Genomic DNA, 22,357 nt, shown 5'->3' with positions numbered 1-22,357 from the left:
AGAAGAGAGGGAAGGGGAAAGTGCAAGAACCCAGCGGGAAGCTAGGCTTGCTCTCTGAATGCTATGCTGTGGCCAAATGCAGCCCCTGTGTTCAGTGGGTCTGACTCGCAGATAAGCACTCATCAGGGATGCAGACCAAGATTGCTCATTTTGCAGAACCAGAAAAAGTGAGCCTCATCTACCGTTTCATTGTTGTATGAGTATCCTACTAGCAGCAATAGTTTGTTATCTAGTCCCCAGGAGAGACAGCCAGTTCTCCTAGCTCTTTAAAAACTGAAAATTAGAAGGCATGGCAAACACAGCAAAAACTGGCATGCTGTGCAAGGGAAAGGATTGCAGGGCCCCCCCCCCTTCAAAACAATGTTCTCTGAGTGCTCGGGAAATGCAATGGTAACAGAATATAGAACAGAACAGTTTATAGAATTTACAGTGGAATCTTGGTTCTCGAACAGCTTAGTTGACGAACAAATCGGCTCCTGAAGACCAAAAACCTGGAAGTGTTCCGGTTTTCAAATGTTTTTCGGAAGCTGAACGTCCGACACGGCCTCCGCTTGTGTGCAGGAAGCTCCTGCAGCCAATCGGAAGCCATGCCTTGGTTTTCAAACATTTCGAGAGTCAAAAGGACTTCCAGAACAGATTACGTTCGAGAAGCAAGGTACCACTGCATAAAGGAAGCACAACCTAATAAGAAGATCTGTGCACAAGAAATGAGTAACAGAGGCATATTTAGTCCATCATGCCTGAACGAAAGGACCACATAGCAATGTGATGTAAGGAAGAGATAGTTAATGCAGCGCCCTCCCACCATCCCTAACCACTGGCTGGTGACCTGGAGAAAGAACTGTGAGGGGAGAGACTTCGTCAGGCAAGGCCTCCTTCCACCTGCCTTCCCCCACCCTCTAGTCTCTGCTTCTCAATTTGTATTGTATTGTATTGTATTATTTTATGTACTGTGGCTTGCTGTTGTTTTATTGATTATAGTTTAGAAATTATTTATTGTAACTGTTGAGTGGATTTCTGTTTAACCTTTATATGTTATTATTATTTAATACTATTCTAATGATTGTTGAATGTTACTTTTTTGATGTAGGTTGCCTATTTTAAAGTATTATCACATTTTTGTATTGCATTAGATTTTTTTTTTAATAAATTTTTTATTAGTTTTACAAAAAATTTTAACACAATACAAACATATAACAAAGACATACAAACACGTATAATTTTCATAACCTTCTTTTCATAAACCTTGTTTCTCGGACTCCCCCATACCCCCCCTTTCTGCATCCCAATGTCCAAAGTTTTTCAGCAACTTTTAAATAGTTCTATCAGAAATATGTCTTCCTAATCTTTCCTTGAATCTAATCTTATATCGCTGTAACCCTTTCGTTCTCAAAGCCTCGACATTTTAAGGTTCATCAAGTTTATAATAGTCCTTAAGATAAATTTTAAATTTCTTCCAATCTTCTTCCACCGTCTCCTTCCCCCGATCACGGATTCTGCCGGTCATCTCAGCCAGTGTCATGTAGTCCATCACTTTCATCTGCCATTCTTCCAAAGTGGGTAGGTCTTGTGTCTTCCAATACTTTGCGATGAGAACTCTTGCTGCTGTTGTAGCGTACATAAAAAAATTTCTGTCTCCTTTTAGCACCAATTGGCCGACAATGCCCAAGAGGAAGGCCTCTGGTTTCTTGGGAAAGGTACATTTAAGTACCTTTTTCATTTCGTTATAAATCATTTCCCAGAAGGCCTTAATCTTTGGGCACGTCCACCAAAGGTGATAAAAAGTACCTTCAGATTCTTTACATTTCCAACACTTATTGTCAGGCAAATGATAAATCTTTGCTAGCTTGACTGGGGTCATGTACCACCTGTAAATCATTTTCATAATATTTTCCTTTAAGGCATTACATGCCGTAAATTTTATCCCGGTGTTCCACAACCATTCCCAGTCAGCAAACATGATGTTATGACCAATGTCCTGTGCCCACTTAATCATAGCTGATTTGACTGTTTCATCTTGCGTATTCCATTTCAGCAGCAAGTTATACATTCTTGATAAATTCTTAGTATTGGGTTCTAACAGTTCAGTTTCTAATTTTGATTTCTCCACCTGGAAGCCAATTTTCCTATCTTGTTTGTACACCTCCATTATTTGATAATAATGGAGCCAATCTCGTACCTTGGGTTTCAATTTCTCATGAATCTGTAACTTCAATTTATCTCCTTCTTGTTCCAAAATTTCCCAATACTTTGGCCATCCGGCCTCCATATTGAACTTTTTTAATGCTTTAGCCTCCAAGGGTGACAACCATCTAGGGGTTTTGTTTTCCAACAGATCTTTATATCTTATCCATACATTATATAAGGCTTTTCTGACAATATGATTTTTAAAGGCCCTATGCACTTTGATTTTATCATACCATAGATATGCATGCCAACCAAATACATTATTAAAACCTTCCAAGTCCAAGATATCTGTATTCTCGAGGAGCATCCACTCTTTTAGCCAGCAAAACGCTGCTGCCTCATAGTACAATTTTAAGTCCGGCAGGGCAAATCCCCCTCTTTCTTTTGCATCTGTCAATATTTTGAATTTTATTCTGGGCTTTTTGCCCTGCCAGACAAATTTCGAAATGTCTTTCTGCCACCTCTTGAAACAATCCATCTTGTCAAGGATCTGCAAAGTTTGGAACAAAAATAACATTCTAGGCAATACATTCATCTTAATAACTGCAATTCGGCCTAACATTGACAATTTCAAATTTGACCATGTTTCCAGATCCTTTTTGATTTCTGACCAACATTTTTCATAGTTATCTTTATACAAGTTCAAATTTTTTGATGTCAAATAAACCCCTAGGTATTTCACCTTCTTAACCACTGTCAGACCTGTTTCATTCTGGAATTTCTCCCTCTCCATAACTGTTAGGTTTTTCTCCAAAACCTTAGTCTTTTGTTTATTCAATTTGAATCCAGCCACCTGGCCAAATTCTTGGATTATTTCCAACACCCTTTTTGTACTAGCCTCTGGCTCTTGTAAGGTAAGTACCAAATCATCTGCAAAAGCTCTTAACTTATAGTGTTTTGCCCCGACCTTTAACTTGCTGGTCATCTCTAATCATATTTAGCAAAACCTCCAGGACTGATATAAAAAGCAATGGGGAAATTGGGCACCCTTGTCGTGTCCCTTTTTCTATCTTAAATTCTTCAGTTACCACGTTATTTACAATCAATTTCGCTTTTTGTTCAGAATATATCGCACCCATACCATTCTCAAATCCTTGGCCTACCCCCATCCCATGAAGATTCTTTTTCATAAAACTCCAAGAAATATTGTCAAAGGCTTTCTCCGCGTCCACAAATATCAGCACAGCCTTAGTGTTTATATTCACCTCCAGTAACTCCAAAATGTCTATTATATTCCTCACATTGTCTGATAGGTGTCTTTTTGGGAGAAAGCCAGCTTGGTCCTTATGAATCTTCTCCATCAAAACTCTTTTCAATCTTTTTGCCAAAATGTCTGCAAAAATTTTGTAATCCACATTAAGTAGTGATATTGGACGGTAGTTCTTAAGCTGAGTCTTTTCAGTCTCTGTCTTTGGTATGAGTGTAATATAAGCTTCTTTCCACGATTCTGGCGCCTTTTCCCCCTCTAAGATTTCATTACAGACTTCCCTTAATGGTTGTACCAACCACTCCTTCAAAGCTTTATAGTATCTGGAAGTCAGTCCATCTGGTCCTGGAGATTTGCCCAGTTGCATGTTCTGAATGGCATCCTCTATCTCTTGTTCTGTTATTCTCTGATTTAGATCCACCTTGCTCTGATGAGAGATTTTTTGTAATCCATATTTTTTAAGGAATTCCTCTATATCCTCTTCCTTCTGCGGTCCTTGTGAATATAGACTTTTAAAATAACTCAAAAAGCAGTTTCTAATCTCATTGGGCTTGGAAATGTTTTTTCCATCCACTTCTAGGTTTGTAACTGTATTTAATTTCTGTCTTTTCTTCAATTGCCAGGCCAGAAGTTTACCACATTTATCCGCAGATTCAAATGTCTTTTGTCTCATTTGCTTTATCTTCCACTCAATCTCTTGATTCATCAGTTCCATGTATTGTGTCTGATATAGTTTAATCTCTCTCAAGATCTCCTGGGACTTTGGTTTTGATCTCAATTTCTTCTCTCCTTCTTTTATCTTTTCCAAGATCTTTTCCTTCTTCTCATTTTGCTTTCTCTTTTTTACTGAGTTTTGTTGAATTAGGAATCCTCGCATCACAGCTTTACTTGCGTCCCAAATCACTCTTTTTTCTACATCAGTTCTTAGGTTTAGTTCAAAATAGTCCTTTAAGGTTTTTTGGGCCTTTCTGTAGATCTCCTCATCTCGAAACAGGGTGTCATTCATCCTCCATCTAAATTGACCAGTTATTGTAGGTTTCATTTCCATCTTCACGGCGTTATGGTCAGAGCAGGTCTTTGGGCAGATTTCTATTTTCTTAATCTTTGGGGCCAGTCCACTAGTAATCCAAATTTGATCAATTCTGGTCCAGGTCATCATTGCTTGAGAGAAGAAGGTTCCCTCTCTTTCGAGAGGGTTCCTTGTTCTCCAAATGTCTATCAAGTCCATATTTTCAGTCATTTCAAAAAAGGTCTTCGGAAGTCTCCCTTCCTTAGAAATTGTCTGTCTTTGTGCCTTGTCCATATTTGTAGAAACCACACCATTCATGTCTCCCATGATTACTACATTATAATCCAAGTAGTCCATCAGAGTTTCATGCAACTTCTTAAAGAATTCCGCCTTCCCTTCATTTGGTGCATAAATTCCAACAACTAATAATTTTTCTCCTTGTATTTGTATTTCAATTGCCAAATATCTTCCTTGTTCATCTTTAAACATCATTTTTGGAGCCAATTTCTCTTTTGCATAAATCACCACTCCTCTTTTCTTAACTTTATCCGATGAAATAAATTCTTGTCCTAATCTTTTGTTTATAAGTAATTTCCTGTGTATCCTGGTCACATGGGTTTCTTGTAAACAAATCAAATCCAATTGTTCTCTTTTCAAAATATGAAAAACTTGCCGTCTTTTCAAAGGCATGTTTAGCCCATTACAATTCCAACTAAGGAATTGCAGGGCCATCTTGCTATTTCACTATTACACCTCCCACCGCACCAAGTTGTTGCTCTTCCTCTGTTGGTAGATTCAGTCCAAACGATAGATTCGAGATATCTACCGCTCCTTTTACCTCTGAAATTGGGTCTACCGTTCCCTTCTGTAAATCCTCGTGGTTTTTCTCCAGAAATTTCTCTTTGTCCTGAATTGTCTTTATCTTGACTTTCTTTCCCTTATAGGTGAAGGACAGTCCCTGTGGAAACTCCCACCTAAAAAGTATGTTGTTCCTTTTCAGCAGGTAGACCAGATCTTTGTAAAAGGTTCTCACCTCAAGAATGTATTTAGGGATGTCCTTAAAAATTTGTATATGAGAATTTTCAATTTCCAAGGCCTTTTGGTAATGTAGTTTCAGTATTTTGTCCCTTTCTTCCTTGGATCTGAAGGTAATCAGACAATCCCTCGGAGTCTTTCTGTCCTGTCTCCTGCCCAATCTGAATGCTGTTGTAATCTTGAATTCTTCCTCCTGTAGATCTTCCTGCCAAAAGTCAGAAAACTCTTGTGTGAGGAACTCCACAAGGCTCTCCCCTTCACTTTCGGGAACTAATCTTAATTTCAGATTTCTCTCCTTTCTCTGTAATTCCATCAAAGACAGGGTCGCATCATGTTCATACACCTTTTTAGCAATCGGTTCTAGTTTTTCCTGTGTCTCTCCAGCAATGTTTCTGGCGTCCTCTGCGATTTTACGTGTTGCAGAGTTTTCTTCAATCAGCTTGTTTATAGATTCTGTATTAGATGTCACACTTTTAGTATTCAAGTCCAATCTCGCTGTTAGTTCTGTTAATTTTTGTGAGTTTTCTGTACTCTGCTTTGTCAAAGTTTCTAAAGATTGATTTATCTTGAGTAACGCCTGTGTCATTGACTCCATGGAAGCAGCTGTCACTTTTTCTTGCCCAGCTGCTCCTGTCGGAGTTAAACTTGAAATTGAGCCTCTTTTCTTTTGTTGCTGTTGCTGCTGTTTGGCTTTAGCTCTAGTAGTTATCTCCTCTGCTGGGCCACTCATGTCCCAAGGACGTTCCCACAGGAACAATTCCCTAATGGAAAATCCGACTGTCTTAAACCGTACTCTGCAACTGTTACTTCACAACCCTCTAGGGGGAGCAAAACAAAATGTCCAAGTGAAGGAAACGAAAAGACAAAGAACAAAGAAACCAGGAAACTTGGATATATATGCTGCAACACTTTTTTTCCAGTAGTTACTCTGTCACCACAGTCCAAAATACTGTTGCAGCAAAGTCCCAAAACTTTGTATCAAGCAAAACTTCAACCATGTAACTTTATCACAAGTTTCTAAAAGTCAGTTCACTGCCCTGGTGTCTTATTTGGCAGTCCGTTTCAGGGGATTAAAACAGTGGAAGACTTTTCTCTTTTAAGTAAATCACGCAGGTTTCTAGTATTACTTTTTCTCCCCTCTGCCCTGCTTGCTGGAGGGGAGAGTTATATCCAATGTCAGGCTTAAACAATCCTAAAATGCTTTCAAGCGGATGCAGCTTTAAAGTTCCGTTGCTTTATCTGTCATGCAGTCGGGGGAAGGCAGACTTCCTTAATTTTCACCTTCCCCGTTTTCAGCTAAATTTCGGGTTTAAGTTTTAAAGTTCCAAATGGTCGTTCAATCTTACTCACGGGTTTTTTAGTCCAGTTTCAATTTACAGGAAGGAATCGACGCTCTCCGTTCATGGCGACGCGGCTTCGCTTCGCGAGCTGGGTTGCGACTCTCAGCTCCGCGCTCTCCCGATGCCGTTCCGGAGCCTTTAAAAAGGCTCTTTCGCAGTAAAGGGGGGCGCTTCTGGTGCCCACCGAGTCTCCTTGTTCACAGGCTTTCGCGCCTGTGATTTTAGGGGTCCCCCACTCGCCGTAGTGGGTAAGACCCGAACTCGCGAAGCAGTCCTCCTCCGGAGCTCGGAGGTAGGACCGCCATTAAACGCTGGCGCCGACCGGAAGTCTGTATTGCATTAGATTGTTATAAGATGTTCCTTTTTTTTTTTTCTTCAGCTTGTAAACCGCCTTGAGTATTGTAAGATAGAAAGACGGTATAGAAATTAAAAAATGATGATGATGATGAAATGATGACCTGTAATCCATAACATCTGGAGAGTACCATCTTGGCTGCTCCTGCACTAAGGGACTTTCTACGTGCACTAGTTGAACTTCCCTACTGCTACAGGGATGGACCAGGAAGAATTAGAGTCATTGCATATCCAGTGTTTGAACAGTTAAAAAGGTATCACAGTATCACACTTATTCTTCTGGAGGCTGATGCAGCAGATAAGATTTCTCTGCACAATGAGAATTCCTTACGAGAAACTGATAATTATTATTTTTTTTCCCCTCACAGTGTTAATATTACAGCTAAAGAGCTTTGAGATATTCTTTGCTCTAAAACAAGGCCTCAAGTTTCATCTTAAAACCAATGTCTTACTTTTAATGGCTGGGCAACTAGGATCTTTTCAGAGCATTCTCCAAGTGTACCTGTGATAAGTATTTAAGCTCTGCGAGATTTTCATAGGCAACATCTCTCTTCACCCCAACGACCTCGTCCACTTCAGCCTGAAGTCTTAAGAAGGAAATGCAGGAGAAATTTTACCCAAATGTCCGTGGATTGTTTATTATGCTAAAAGGCAGACATCTACCTTTGAAAGTACCTGTATTTACCATATTTTTCGCTCTATAAGACGCACCAGACCATAAGATGCACCTAGTTTTTGGAGGAGGAAAACAAGAAGAAAAAAAATTCTGAATCCCAGAAGCCAGAACAGCAAGACGGATCACTGTTCTGGCTTCTGGGATAGCCGCGCGAAGCCTCTTCAGGGCAGCGGGATGAAGGCTTCCCCTGCCCTGAAGAGGCTTCGTGCGGCTACGCCAGAAGCTAGAACAGCAAGAGGTTATGTTCTGCTGTTCTGGCTTCAGGGATAGCTGCACAGCCTGCATTCGCTCCATAACAAACACACACATTTCCCCTTACTTTTTAGGAGGGGAAAAGTGTGTCTTATAGAGCGAAAAATACAGTACCTTCCTAGGACTAAGCAGCACCATAATTCACTCACACAGTCAAAATGCATATTGGTTTGGTTCGTCCAAAGATAAGAAATAATTGCTCCCAAATCACAGCCAGTTTAGGTGCCCTGGGTGGTTACAATCCAGGACACAGTTCAACACATTTAGAGAGAAGGGAGCTGCAACAGGTATAATGGTTGGAGTGTTGGACTAAAACCTGGCAGACCAAGGTTCAAATCCTCACTCAGCCGTGAAGCTCACTAGGTGATCATAGGCCAGTCACTCACTCTCAGCCTAGCCTATCTCACAGGGCTGTTGTGAAGATAAAATGGGGAGGAAGAGAACTCTGTGCGCCACCTTGACTCCTTTACCTTTCTCCAGTTTCTGGATACAGTGGTACCTCAGGTTAAGTACATAATTCGTTCCGGAGGCTCGTTCTTAACCTGAAACTGTTCTTAACCTGAAGCACCACTTTAGCTAATGGCACCTCCTGCTGCCGCCGCGCCGCCAGAGCATGATTTCTGTTCTTATCCTGAAGCAAAGTTCTTAACCCGAGGTATTATTTCTGGGTTAGTGGAGTCTGTAACCTGAAGCGTATGTAACCTGAGGTACCACTGTATAACATTAGACATACACAGAGTGCATAAAATAACTCAACGGACCGTCAATGGGTAGGAGGGACCTGCTAAAAAATAAAAACACAAATAAACGAAGAATAAAAGGAAAGGGCGAACTTCACCCACTTCTTCAATGTGTCAGGTTGCCGTCCCAGTTCCAATATGGTAAAAGACAACAAGTTGGCAGTGGTCTCGTGACCTGCAGGACAGGGAATCTAATTACTTTATTATTACGATCTATTAAATTTCTATACCACCTTTTATCCGAAGATCACATGTTGGTTTACAACACAAAAATACATACCATAATAACAAATAAAAACAATATCATCACCACCACCACTCAGTTTAAAAGGCCACAGATTGTTTAATTAGCCAAAGGCCAGGTTGAAGAGGGACACTTCAGGCTGGTGCCTGGAGATATATAATGAAGGCGCCAGTCGAACCTCCCTGGGAAGAGCATTCCACAAGTGGGGAGCCACCACAGAAAAGGCCTTGTTCTCATGCTGCCGCCCTCCACATCTCTCACGGAGGAGGCCCATGAAGAAGGGCCTCAAAGGATGATCGCAGGGTCTGGGTCAGTTCATAATTAAAGGATGGAAGGGAAAACGGAATATAGATCTACCAACCTGCAATGAAGAAAGTGACGAAGTTGTCCAGGAGAATTTCAGCATCGCAGTCCCCTTCCTCAGCTGTCAAGACAGGAAACCAAGAGTGAGGCTGACCTCCCTGCCCAAAAGGAAGCCTCTATGACAGATGCCATCCAACCTCTGCTTAAAAACCCCCAAGGAGAGTCCACAACATCCCAAGGGAGACTGTTCCACTGTCAAACAGCTCTTACTGTCAGAAAGCTCTTATTGTCCTAGTTGCCCTCCTCTGCACAAGTTCCAGCTTGTCAACATCCTTCTTAAATTGTGGCACCCAGAACTGGACACAGTATTCCAGGTGTGGTCTGTCTAAGGCAGAATAGAGTGGTACTATTACTTCCCTTGAGCTGGACTCTATACTTCTGTTGATGCAGCCTAAAAGAGCATTCACTTTTTTTGCTGCTGCATCACACTGTTGACTCATGTTCAGCTCGTGGTCCATCAAGACCCCTAGATCCTTTTCACATGTACTGCTAGCGAGCCAAGTGTTCCCCATCCTATATTTGGTCCTTTCCAATTCTATGATTCCTTGAAAAAAGGAGTCCCCTACCCACACATCATACTCAATGTTGTGAGATTGTGGAATGAGAACTTAAAATTTAAAGCATGTACCATCTTAAAAGAAAATACAATGAAAATGATGTACCCATGGTACTTGACACCCGTGAAATTGTCAAAAATGTTTAGGATGAGTAGTAAATTATGCTGGGAGTGTAAAGATAAGGATGGTGACTTTTACCACATGTGAGAAAACAAAATCATTTTGGGAAATGATTTACAACAAAGTGAAAAAGATGTTTAAATATACCTTTCCCAAAAAGCCAGAAGCTTTTTTGCTGGGCTTGATGGGAGAGGAAATTGAAAAAGTGGTTCAAGGGTTATTTATGTTTGCCCAAAAATGGAAAGTACAAGAATTGCCATTCATGGAGGAGTGGCAGACGAAGATGTTGGAATACGCAGAACTAGCAAAACTGACCTGCAGGATCCAAAACCAGAATGAAGCAAAATTCCAAAGAGATTGGAGTAAATTTATGGATTATATAAATAATAACTATAGGAACCTGAAGACACTAGCAAGACTGAAATAAATCTTAAGGCATGGACTGGGAAAATAAGAAGAGACTGCAGGAAGTAGATTGAAAAAGGAAAACTGGTTGGAGGGAGCGAGGGAAGTCATGGCTCGGCAGAGCGGCAGATAAGGAAATGAGTGGACGATGGATGAAATTTATTGTATTTGTTTGTGTAAACCAGAAAATTAATAAAAAGCATATTAAAAAAGGAGTCTCCTACCTGCACTCTTCAGTATCTGAGTCAGAATATCCAATGGGATCTCCTCCCCATTCTGGATGGCTTTGCGTCTCTGTTCGATACACTGGCTGCCAAAACGGCGCAGCAGTAGCAAGCTCTCCTGAACCCCTTTCACTTCTTTCCTGTGCTTTGGCAGATACTGGACAGATAACAGATACTATCATGAGGAGCAGAGCAGAGCAGAGCAAAACCAAGAACATATTACTGGACGGCGTAGCTGTCAACAAAAGCCACCTGCTAAGACAGAAGATAGCTGTGGCCCACTGGCGGTTCATGTTCCCTTAGACAAGCATCCTTTGTGAATGCAATAGCAACCAGCAGGTGTTGAATGGTCCATTCCAACATATCAGAGATCGCTGATTGATCAGCAATAAAACAGCTATGCAAAATCTACGCGGGTCCTACAGTTGTACAAGACAGTCTGGAAACAGGTAGGAAGAACAGGGCAAGCCCAAGCAAAAATGTTCAAGGCATATCTAGTGGCGCAGGAATGCTGGGGTGCAAAAGAACTAAGTGATAACATCACTTGCCAGTTTCCCAAAAGGATTTGTCCAAGACTCTTGGAATAAGCTTGACAAGCAATAATGTATGTTTCAGAGAGGGTCAGAGTTCCACGAGAAATGCCTGCACTGACCTTAAATGATGGATTGTGTGACTGACCCAGTCCTTTCATGATCATGGACATCGCATGCGGAAAAGGCGTGCTCTCATCATGCAGGGTGTTCAGTTCAAGGCCAAAGGCTACCTGATAATGTGAAGAAAGGGGATCTAAAACATCTTTGCATTCTGCCATCCTCCTTTGCACTTCAAGCTTGATCTCTGCTTCTCAAGCCTTTTAAACACCAAAGAGGAGGAAACGTTTTGGTACATTATACCTGTGGGGTTCAGCTTGCTTCAAGTTCACAAAAGAGTTACAGGAATGTTAAAAAGCCCTTGGCTTCTTGGTCAGAAACACAACAGGCTGTGTATGTGTGTGTACATTTTGTTATATATTCATGTAACATATATATAGCCTGCCTTTCACCTGAAGGTCCTGGCACAGAAATATACAAAAATTAAACCAAAATTAAACACTATTAAAGCCAGCCAACATGAATTCCATACAATTAAAACAGCAACAGCAATTAAAAAATAGGTACAACACACTGTTATTATTCTGATGTCAGCTTTGCATGTCTTATGAAGCTGGGTGAAAGCTGAGCTGGGGAATCGCAGCATTCCTCTGGATACTTGGCAGAAATTATTTATTTGTGCTGTGGCTCTATTCAACAGACATGCAATGTAAGATTTCCTTTCCCTATGTGTTAGCCCCAAAGGGTGAAGGCTTCCCAACACCCTTTTCTCCCATATTAAACTTGTCCTTTGTGCTGCCCTTTGACTCAATTTGACTCAGAATGAGAGGCATCCCCTGCTCCTTAATGGAAACAGGAAATTCATCCGGCGAGTACCTTTGCAATGATGTCCAGCGTCACGCGTTTCAGCAGGCTCATCACATCCACTGCAGTTTCTCCATCGGCTTTTTCATCCAGCAGCCTCATAAGCTCTTCTGTTTGCTCATTAAAGGGCCCCATCAAGCCCATCAGGTAACTGTGAAATTAATAAAAGCAAGCAAAGGCAGGACTTTGCGGTCAAACTGGAAGCTGTCTAAGGTGTGGAAATGAATATAAGCGCTAACTGGATCAGACCCATGGCACATGCAGGACAGCATTCCGCTCTCACAGTGACCAAGCAAGCAAGACCCAAGCTCAAGGTTATTTTCGCCTCCTGTGGCTTCCAGCAACACACACAGAATTATTTCTGCCTCTAATAATAATAATAATAATAATAATAATAATAATAATAATAATAACAACAATAATAATTTATTATTTATACCCCGCCCATCTGGCTGGGTTTCCCCAGCCACTCTGGGCGGCTTCCAAAAGAATATTAAAATACTGTGATACATCAATATCACAGGTGAAACACAGCACAGCTACTTGGACTATAGCTTAGCATGAACGTGCTGGTTCTCAAGAGAGGAGATTGTGGCTGCTTTGCTCCTCTCCACATCTGGTCCTCCTGCTGCTGTGAGCTAAGCTGTGGTTTGTCTTAGTATATTGTCCAAACCCACACGCATGATTTGTCTTGCGCCAAACTGCAACCAAGGTTTGTCCTTGGTTTTACACTGCCTATGGTTTGTCTGGAGGGAGACAAACCATGAATTCTGTTTCAGACAACCCGCTAAGCCAAATCATGGATTAGCTCACAGCAGCAACAAGAGAAGAAAAACAGTCACAATCGCCTCTCCAGAAGCCTCCAGAAGGTATGCCAGAAGCATACATTCATGCTGTTGGGGTTAGTGCTATTTACAAATTGAGCCATAAGCACATTTAGAGATAGGTGGTTAGGTTATTAACATGAACCGAAATGCGCAGCATCACTTAAGAAAAGACATTCTGTTAATATCTACTTGCGACTGAAGGCCGGGTCCATAATTTTCCGCTGCTTGTGCCAGTGGTCATTATCACGATCAGTCAGCAAGCCATTTCCTAAAAATCTGAAAAACAATGGAGAATTTTTATTACTATTTCAGGACCAGTTCTGAAATCATGTTCTGACCCACTGTCCTGTAATAATGGAATACTGAATGGTATAGTTTATGTAAAATATGCAGGGATTTAATTTATGCAAAATGAAGCATTGAAAGAGAAGAAGGGAAGTCACTGATATTTTAAGATTGTTTAAATGAATATTCTAAAATGTAAAACAGAAAATTTCATTACAGGAGGGAGAAAACCCAAAATGCATAATAAAAGCAAGCACAAAAACATAACAATACCCCCCCCCCCAGCAACACATTTAAAAGGGTATTGGATGTTAATCAGCCCAAGACTGAGTTGAAGAAGAACTGACCTCTTCTCTAATTGACAGAGCTTCCAGAACTCCCTCCAGTGTCAATTCCAGAAAGTGGCAATAGGATATTCTTGGGTCAATACCTTAGACTTTTGAGTTTATCTTGTCTCCTATGCTGCTCCAATATCTGTATGAAACCGCTTAGAAATGCCATCTGGCACTTGGGGGTCTGTTGTCACCAATTCATAGGTTCGACACCTCGATCGCACAGCATTTCCTGCACTTTTTATTTATTTGTTTATTTTAAAAAATGTGTATACTGCCCACTCATAGAAAATATCAAGGTGGTGTACAAAATAATCATTTAAAATGACAGGCTCATCTTGGGGGGGGGGGGGAATGAGAGCTGAATAGACCTGTCCACATAAAGTAGGTCTCCCAAGAGTTAGCTGTAAGGATGTCTGCTGTGAGGGTGGTCCATAGCCTGGGACTAAAAGGTAAAGGTAAAGGTACCCCTGACCATTAGGTCCAGTTGTGACCGACTCTGGGGTTGCGGCACTCATCTCACTTTATTGGCCGAGGGAGCCGGCATACAGCTTCCGGGTCATGTGGCCAGCATGACTAAGCTGCTTCTGTTGAACCAGAACAGCACACAGAAACGCCGTTTACCTTCCCACCGGAGCGGTACCTATTTATCTACTTGCACTTTGACTTGCTTTTGAACTGCTAGGTTGGCAGGAGCAAGGACCGAGCAACAGGAGCTCACCCCGTCACTGGGATTCGAACCGCCGACCTTCTGATCGGCAAGTCCTAGGTTCTGTGGTTTAACCCACAGCGCCACCTACATCCCTTAGCCTGGGACTAGCAAAGCAAAATACTCAACTTCCAGCTGAAGCCAGTCAGCGCTCTGTTAAGATGGGGGGACAATGAACAGTGCTCCTCAGGATATTCTCAGTGACTGGGCTGGGATATAAGTGCTCAGGTGGTCCTTAAGGAATCCTGAACCCAAGTTATTCAGTGCTATCCATTTCTGCATATAACAGAGCCTGAAGAAATTCACCTGCCTGGTGGCATTAAAGATCACAACCTTTTTCTGAATCAATGGAATTTTCTCATCCCACACGCCACATACCAGTACATCTTAGCTATGTACATCTTACCTACCGTACACCGAATAAATTAAAAAGATGTCCATATGAAACTGGATCCTTTGGGTATTGTGGTAACATCAGGAACTCCTAAAATTAAATGATTTTGTCAGTCCGTATTCACATATACCGTATTTTTCCATGTATAACACGACCCCCATGTATAAGATGCCCCCTATTTTTGGGGACTCAAAATTAAGAATATGCATTATCCATGTATAAGATGACCCCTTATTTTAAACTTCAAAAATTTAGGAAAAAAATATAGTCTTATACACGGAAAAATATGGTAATTCATGTGGTCACAATGAATACTCTCCGCTAAGATTGTAAAGAGGGAATAAGATATACAGGGCTTCCTCCATCCCACCAGTGTTTCGAGGGTGGGATTTGGGGTATTTAAATTTGGTAAAGGCTAAAGGGACCACTGACCATTAGGTCCAGTCAAACGACTCTGAGGTTGTGGCGTTCACCTCGCTTTACTGGCCGAGGGATAGTATAGCTTCCAGGTCATGTGGCCAGCATGACTAGGCCGCTTCTGGTGAACCAGAGTAGCGCACGGAAACGCCGTTTACCTTCCCACTGGAGCGGTACCCATTTATCTACTTGCACTTTGATGTGCTTTCGAACTACTAGGTTGGCAGGAGCTGGGACCAAGCAAAGGGAGCTCACCCTGTCGCAGGGATTCAAACCGCCGACCTTCTGATCGGCAAGCCCTAGGCTCTGTGGTTTAGACCACAGTGCCACCCGCATCAATAGACCACTTACTATATATTAAAAAATGGACTTAGCAGGGAAGTTTGCTATTAGAACGTCAAAGGGGAACCTACAGTTTACCCAGTAGTGGGTCCACTGTACAGACAAAAACGTACCTCTTTAACCAGGCCTTTGTCTGACTGACATGCAATGCCCTTTTAAAATGTGGGGTTGGGAGGGATTATTGGGTTGCTCTTGTTTTTATTTTGATGATATATTGCAGGCATAGGCAAACTCTGGCCCTCCAGATGTTTGGGACTACAATTCCCATCATCTCTGACCACTGGTCGTGTTAGCTAAGGATGATGGGAATTGTAGTCCCAAACATCTGGAGGGCCAGAGTTTGTCCATGCCTGATGTATTGTGTTTTTATATCGTGATTTTATTCTGTGAACCTCCCTGAGACCTGCGGGTATATAGCAGCATACAATTATTATTATTATTATTATTATTATTATTATTATTATTATTAATAATAATAATAATTCTAAACATGTTTACTTGGTATTGAACTCAGGGAACTTTACTTCCAAAAAAGCGCACTTAGGAGCACAGCAATCACCAAGTAAAAATTTATGATTGCTTTTCATGGCAAATTTGAAAGCACCAGAAGGCAATTCCTGTGAACTGAACTTTTTGTTATCGGTCTATCTATGAACGCAGGGTCTCTTAATGAATTATATCCCTCATATCCATCTCCTTCCATTTCCTTAGTAATTCTAATTCCTGCACCCCTGCTATATTTAATCCAAATGTACAGATTTCTTCTATTGGGAAAACAAATGGTTTGAACCATAGGGATTAAATCAGAGATACTGAGAAGTGTGTGATTCAGCAGCCTTCCTGAGCTACATGTAATGTGGTGAAGTTGGAGGATGGGGGTGGGGATAATTTAGTCCTCTTATAGACCACTTAAAGGTAAAGGTAAAGGGACCACTGACCATTAGGTCCAGTCAAACGACTCTGAGGTTGTGGCGTTCACCTCGCTTTACTGGCCGAGGGATAGTATAGCTTCCAGGTCATGTGGCCAGCATGACTAAGCCGCTTCTGGTGAACCAGAGTAGCGCACGGAAACGCCGTTTACCTTCCCACTGGAGCGGTACCCATTTATCTACTTGCACTTTGATGTGCTTTCGAACTACTAGGTTGGCAGGAGCTGGGACCAAGCAAAGGGAGCTCACCCCGTCGCGGGGATTCAAACCGCCGACCTTCTGATCGGCAAGCCCTAGGCTCTGTGGTTTAGACCACAGCGCCACCCGCATCAATAGACCACTTACTATATATTAAAAAATGTACTCAAGTGGTTTGTAATAAGGAGTCAAATACTCTAAAACAACAAAGAGTCAAGATCTCTATCAGTCATGGCTTCTCCCAAAGAATCCTGGGAGTTGTGGTTTGCTCAGGGTGCTGGGAGTTGTTAGGAGTTACCTACTGTCTTCACAAAGCCACAACTCCTAGAGTTCCCTGGAAGAGGGAATGATGCATAATACACTGAATACTGGAATTTTGAAAAATCACTTTCATTTTCATGCTCAGAGGGGGAAACCGCAAAATATACCTTTACTCCTTCAGGACTTAATACCAATACCATGACTCTGTGAAAGGCATTAAAACGCAAGATGGGTCCATATTCATTAGCCCTGTGAAGGAAGATATTTGAACAGTAGTAAAAAGTGACCATACGATCAAGTTAATGACCATATTTATCTATCAAACAAGGTGTAAGAAATGCTGCTGCCATACTAAGCACATACTAGAACAAGAGACATCATATTTTTTCTTTCTTTCTAAGGTCATTGCTGTGTAAAGACTTGAAAGGAAATTCCTGAACATGGGTTCACTTAATAATAATAAAAAAGCTGTATCTCTAGTGTTAGGGATATGAGAATATGTTCCCCAGCACACAGGGGCAGCTGGAGTATATATAAAATATTCAAGAGAGAGATGAACTGCCCATAGTACTCCATGCTCCTGTAGCTTCCAGATGGGATGACTGCAATGTATTCTACAGGGAGCTTCCCTTGAAGATGACTCAGAACCTTCAACTGGTCCCAAACACAACAGCCAGATTACTTGCTGGGGTTTCCTTTAGAAGCCCTATTCTAAAAAAAACTGCATTGGATGCCAGTTCATTTATGAGCCCAACATCTGCTCACACTAGCCTTTAAAGCCCTAGATGACTTGTGCCTCAAATAACTGACAGACCACCTCCTTCCCTACAGACCCCTTGAAGTGTTATGTTCAGAAGTGGTAATTCCACCTCCCTCAGAAGTTCAGAGGTGGCAGCAGCCCCAAAGAATAATAATAATAATAATAATAATAATAATAATAATAATAATAAATTTTATTTATATCCCGCCCTCCCCAGCCAAAGCCGGGCTCAGGGCGGCTAACAACAATCAAATAATCAAACAGTCAAATAGTCACACAATCTAAAAATATTTCATTATAAAAATTAATTAAATCAAATTGATGGCAACCAATTAAGCAAAATTCTGTGCAGGTTGCCAGAGGAGGGAGTCAGGCATTCCCTGTCGCAGATATTAAATATAGCGCAGTCTGAAGCGACTGGAAGCATAAGAACCGACTCCTTTGGAAATGAAACATTACCGAGGCCCACGGAAATATTATTCAAACTTTTACTGGCAAAACTTTATTTACAACAGAATTAAAACATCAAAAACATACATACAATGTCTTGTGCTGTGCAGCATAGGCTTGGCACCTTACAAAATATGAAATGTTAAGCAATATTATCACTTGTCAGGGTCAGAGAGGGACTAACAGCCACCAGCCTTTCAAGATGGCGAATTTGCAACTCAGTAGCTTCGTCACCTGATCAAAGGTTCACTCTCAGTACCCAGGCAAACAAAGCAAATTTCTACATTGGCTAATCAGCTTTCAACACCACAAACACAAAATTAGATCACAACCAAGTATCTGCTTCTTCAGCGAGGCTAACATTTGGAGTTTTCACACTTCTTCTGAACCATTCTACCGGATGAGAACTAGTTATCGTATTATTTTATTATTGACGAAGTATATACAATTAGTAGGTGCCCCGCAAAATTTCAAAAAGAACAGCTTCTGTCTGCAGACATGCATTTAAAGATTTTTTAAGAAACAAACAAACCAAGACACCATATAGACTGCTGGCAATGCAATTCATTATCTCATATTTTAAACTATTTGATTATTATTTTTTTACATACCATTGCAAGAAGACCTGATGAGCACATTCATTATTTTTCAGCATTCCCCATAGCATTGGCAGGTGGCCCAAGAAAAAGCTGCAAAAAAATGGTAAGGGCAGAATTTAAGGCATGTAAGGCACACATATACATGGAAGATGCAGTCAGGTGAAAAGGAGGACATGGATCCTGCCCCTTTAATCATTGTCAAGGCTGGTTCCACAGCCAGCAAGATGATGATGATGATAATAATTATTATTATTATTTATACCCCGCCCATCTGCCTGAGTTTCCCCAGCCACTCTGGGCAGCTCACAATCGAGTGTTAAAAACAATACAGCATTAAATATTTAAAACTTCCCTAAACAGGGCTGCCTTCAGATGTCTTTTCAAGATAAGATAGCTGCTTGGAGCCATTGCAGATCTCTCAGGACTGGGAGCCATTGCAGATGGGAGCCATTGCAGATCTCTACTACTGGGAGCCATTGCAGATCTCTCAGGACCGGTGTTATGTGGTCTCGGCGGCCACTCCCAGTCACCAGTCTAGCTGCCGCATTCTGGATTAGCTGCAGTTTCTGAGTCACCTTCAAAGGTAGCCCCATGTAAAGTGCATTGCAGTAGTTCAAGTGGGAGATAAGCAGAGCATGCACCACTCTGGCGAGACAGTCCACGAGCAGGTAGGGTCTCAGCCTGTGTACCAGGTGGAGCTGGTAGACAGCTGCCCTGGATACAGAATTGACCTGCGCCTTCATGGACAGCTGTGAGTCCAAAATGAGTTCCAGGCTGTGCACCTGGTCATTCAGGGGCACAGTTACCCTATTCAGGACCAGGGAGTTGGAGTAGGGCAGAGCTGTGTGATTTGATATTTAAAAAAAAAAATGTAAAGGACCCCAACAATTAAATCTACTCGCAAACGACTCTGGGGTTGCGGCGCTCATCTCACTTTACTGGCCGAGGGAGCCGACGTTTGTCCGTAGACAGTTTTTCCAAGTCATGTGGCCAGCATGACTAAGCCACTTCTGGCGAAACCAGAGCAGTGCACAGAAACGCCGTTTACCTTCCCGCCGGAGCAGTACCTATTTATCTACTTGCACTTGGACGTGCTTTCAAACTGCTAGGTTGGCGTGATTTGACATACAATACACAAATTCTATCACCAGCCAATGACTCCTCTCCAGATTTACACACAGTCTTGCTAATTTTATGGGTGGAATGAGAATATTACATAGACTATGGCAGTTCCTCCCACCCCCCAATTATCTTCCAGCTGAACAGGGCAAACTTGTGGATCCCGTCTTGCAGAAGAGGCATATGTCTGGAAAATTCCAGCGTGTTAAGAACCACTTACAACATCAAGACTCAGAAGAGTACCCAGCTGTTGGAGTTGACTTTGATGGAGCTGCCTGTGGAAATCCCCACTCCCTTGCTCCCCCCTGCCCAGACCACAGCTAGACCTTTCCTTCTCTCAAATACTGGGGTTACACAGAAATTGTTCTTGGGGCAGCAAATTATTTCAAAGGGAGGGCAAAACACCAAGAGATGAGTAGGAACAAATGAGAATGTTGGCCTTGCCTCCTATCTCAGGTTCCAAATATTTTAAAACTTTTTTTTAAAAAAAAGGAAGTTGGGAATCGGGGAATTATGGTTCAACCCAGGGGCACCAAAGGAGGTGCCAAGGTTGGCAGTCCCTGATTTATCACATCAGTCTATGTCCCTTTAAATGTGTTTGTGGGAGGAGGGTTATTGGTTTGCTTTTTATTTTTAATGTGCATTTCATGCTCTCGTTTTGTATTTTTATGTTGTGAATCTGTGATCTTCAGATGAAGGGCACTATACCAATTTAATAAATAATAACAGCAATAGTAGTAATATCCCAAAGAGCTCAAAATGGTGCTGCACGTTTTCTCTCTTCTCCATTTTAACCTCGCGGCAACCCAGAGATGAAGGTTAGGCTGAGAGAGTGTGTGACTTGCCCAGTTCCACCTAGAGAGCTTCAGTCTAATACTCTAACCACTGCACCACACTGCCCACTGCCCAAGAAACAAAAGACAGTTGCCAGCTGTGGTGTCTATGCTCATTCTAACCCAGCTCTTCCTTCATGTGTAAGGTTTAAACACTATCTTGAGTTCTCATTAATATCTAGAAGTGTGGGTCTAACTGCAAGGGGCGTGGAACTGCACACAAATTGCCTGGACTTCCACAAGCTGGGAAGGAATCAGAGGGGGTGCAATTTTAGTTTTTTGGCATTCTGCAGGGTGTTTTGCTTTGGGGATGGGTGGGTTTTGGCTTCAAGTCTAGGCCAGTCTTGGCCCCACCTGCTACCTGGTACATCAACAGTGGACTGCATCGCAAGATTGCCATAAACTCCTCCCGGCTGCAGTGTGGTCCCCTCCACAGTAGACTGTACTTGTATGGGGGGGATTTAAAACATTATTTAAAGCTCAACATTGTTCATGCAATAAGATCTGAATCTGAAACAGCAGGAGTCTCTTGGCACAGCTCTTGCTTCTATCCCAGAAGAGACAGGTGGAATACTACCAGACTGCCACTAATTTCCGACACGATTCAAACACATACTAACAAATGCAAGTTCCACAATTCAAGCTGATCTGCTGCTGCTGCTTAAACAAACAAACAAACCGGACGACTTTTTTTTAAAATGTTCCTCGGAATTTATTTGCACAAAGTTTGCAAAAAGCTTGGACAACACCTGCTATTTATTGAGTATCCACTGCAAACTGATTGCGGGGAGGTTGTAGATGTTGCAAACAATTCGGTCCATTTCCCCCATGGCCTTCCTTATGGATGAAAAAAAGAACCGGGGGGGGTCTGATTTGGGGAGGGGGTTCTCTGAGCAAGTAGAACACCAAACCAACTTCAACTGTGCGACATGAATTTCCTCCAGCCTGGATCTTTGCCAAAAGCAAAGAAGAGAAAGGAAAATGAACTGGACCAAGATGCATCATAAACACGTTGCTTGGAAGGAGTGGGGGAGGTTGAACCTCCAAATCCTAAACCTGCCACTTACGAGGGAGTAAACCCCATTGAAGTTTGCTTACTTTTGAGCAAACATAGGCATGCGCGGAAAGTCCCCTTGAACATAGCAGGGGGCTTCCTTCTGCGTAAAAACGCACGGATCGTACTTGGGGCTAAAAGTCTCATTATCCCCAGCCAGCATGGGGGGGGGGGGGATCCAGAAAGCTGACTGCTGCTCTGTAGTTTATCCTGCTTCCCTGGATAGAATCGGGAAAGGAAACTTGTCGACGCTCCCGCTTCTTACCTCGCCCTCGGGGCGCTGGGGATGTAATCGTATTTCATATGGATAGATTTTATGTAGCAGCAGTAGAGGCCAAACGCCAGGAGGGACACGGCCAGCAAGAGGCGCAGCAAGCCCCAGATCACCTCCAGCGCCTCCATGGCGGCGGAGAGCTCAGCTTCTGCAGGAGCGAAGTCAACGTCCGCCTCTGTCAGGCAAAAAAGGCCTTTAGACTGGGAGGAGCCAGCGTGCAAAAAGCCTTTCCCTTTAAAGATACAGCCCGCGCGCAATTGCTAACTCAGCTGGAGAGGCACATTCCCAAGCATCCATAACGGTTTCCCCTAGGAAAGAAGTAAAAACCCGGTCAGTTTTGTGCAAGTGGTCCTCACATCGGACTGAACTGGGACTGAGAGTCATCATCATTATCATCATAATTTATT

The 22,357-nt window shown here is 42.2% G+C and overlaps 1 protein-coding gene across 1 annotated transcript in view; it reads right to left on the bottom strand.

Moving 5' to 3' along the window:
• The window catches only part of LOC308586434 (cholesterol 24-hydroxylase-like), a 30,241-nt gene extending 8,111 nt beyond the window's left edge, over positions 1 to 22,130 (bottom strand). Inside the window, exons 1-11 of the mRNA XM_081193103.1 lie at positions 21,942 to 22,130; positions 18,683 to 18,760; positions 17,029 to 17,110; positions 14,731 to 14,804; positions 13,184 to 13,270; positions 12,180 to 12,318; positions 11,366 to 11,476; positions 10,714 to 10,870; positions 9,406 to 9,468; positions 8,903 to 8,975; positions 7,635 to 7,719 (exon numbers count right to left, since the gene is read on the bottom strand). Of these exons, the coding sequence (XP_081049229.1) occupies positions 7,635 to 7,719; positions 8,903 to 8,975; positions 9,406 to 9,468; positions 10,714 to 10,870; positions 11,366 to 11,476; positions 12,180 to 12,318; positions 13,184 to 13,270; positions 14,731 to 14,804; positions 17,029 to 17,110; positions 18,683 to 18,760; positions 21,942 to 22,078 (1,086 nt within the window). The 5' untranslated portion in view covers positions 22,079 to 22,130. The remainder of the gene's footprint in view (positions 1 to 7,634; positions 7,720 to 8,902; positions 8,976 to 9,405; positions 9,469 to 10,713; positions 10,871 to 11,365; positions 11,477 to 12,179; positions 12,319 to 13,183; positions 13,271 to 14,730; positions 14,805 to 17,028; positions 17,111 to 18,682; positions 18,761 to 21,941) is intronic.
• Between the last annotated feature and the right edge of the window lie 227 nt (positions 22,131 to 22,357).

Source organism: Podarcis bocagei, assembly GCF_964188305.1.
Source record: "Podarcis bocagei genome assembly, chromosome: 1".
Lineage (NCBI taxonomy): Eukaryota > Metazoa > Chordata > Lepidosauria > Squamata > Lacertidae > Podarcis > Podarcis bocagei.
The sequence above is the reverse complement of the archived record's forward strand: the minus strand, read 5'-3'. Positions and strand labels throughout refer to the sequence as shown.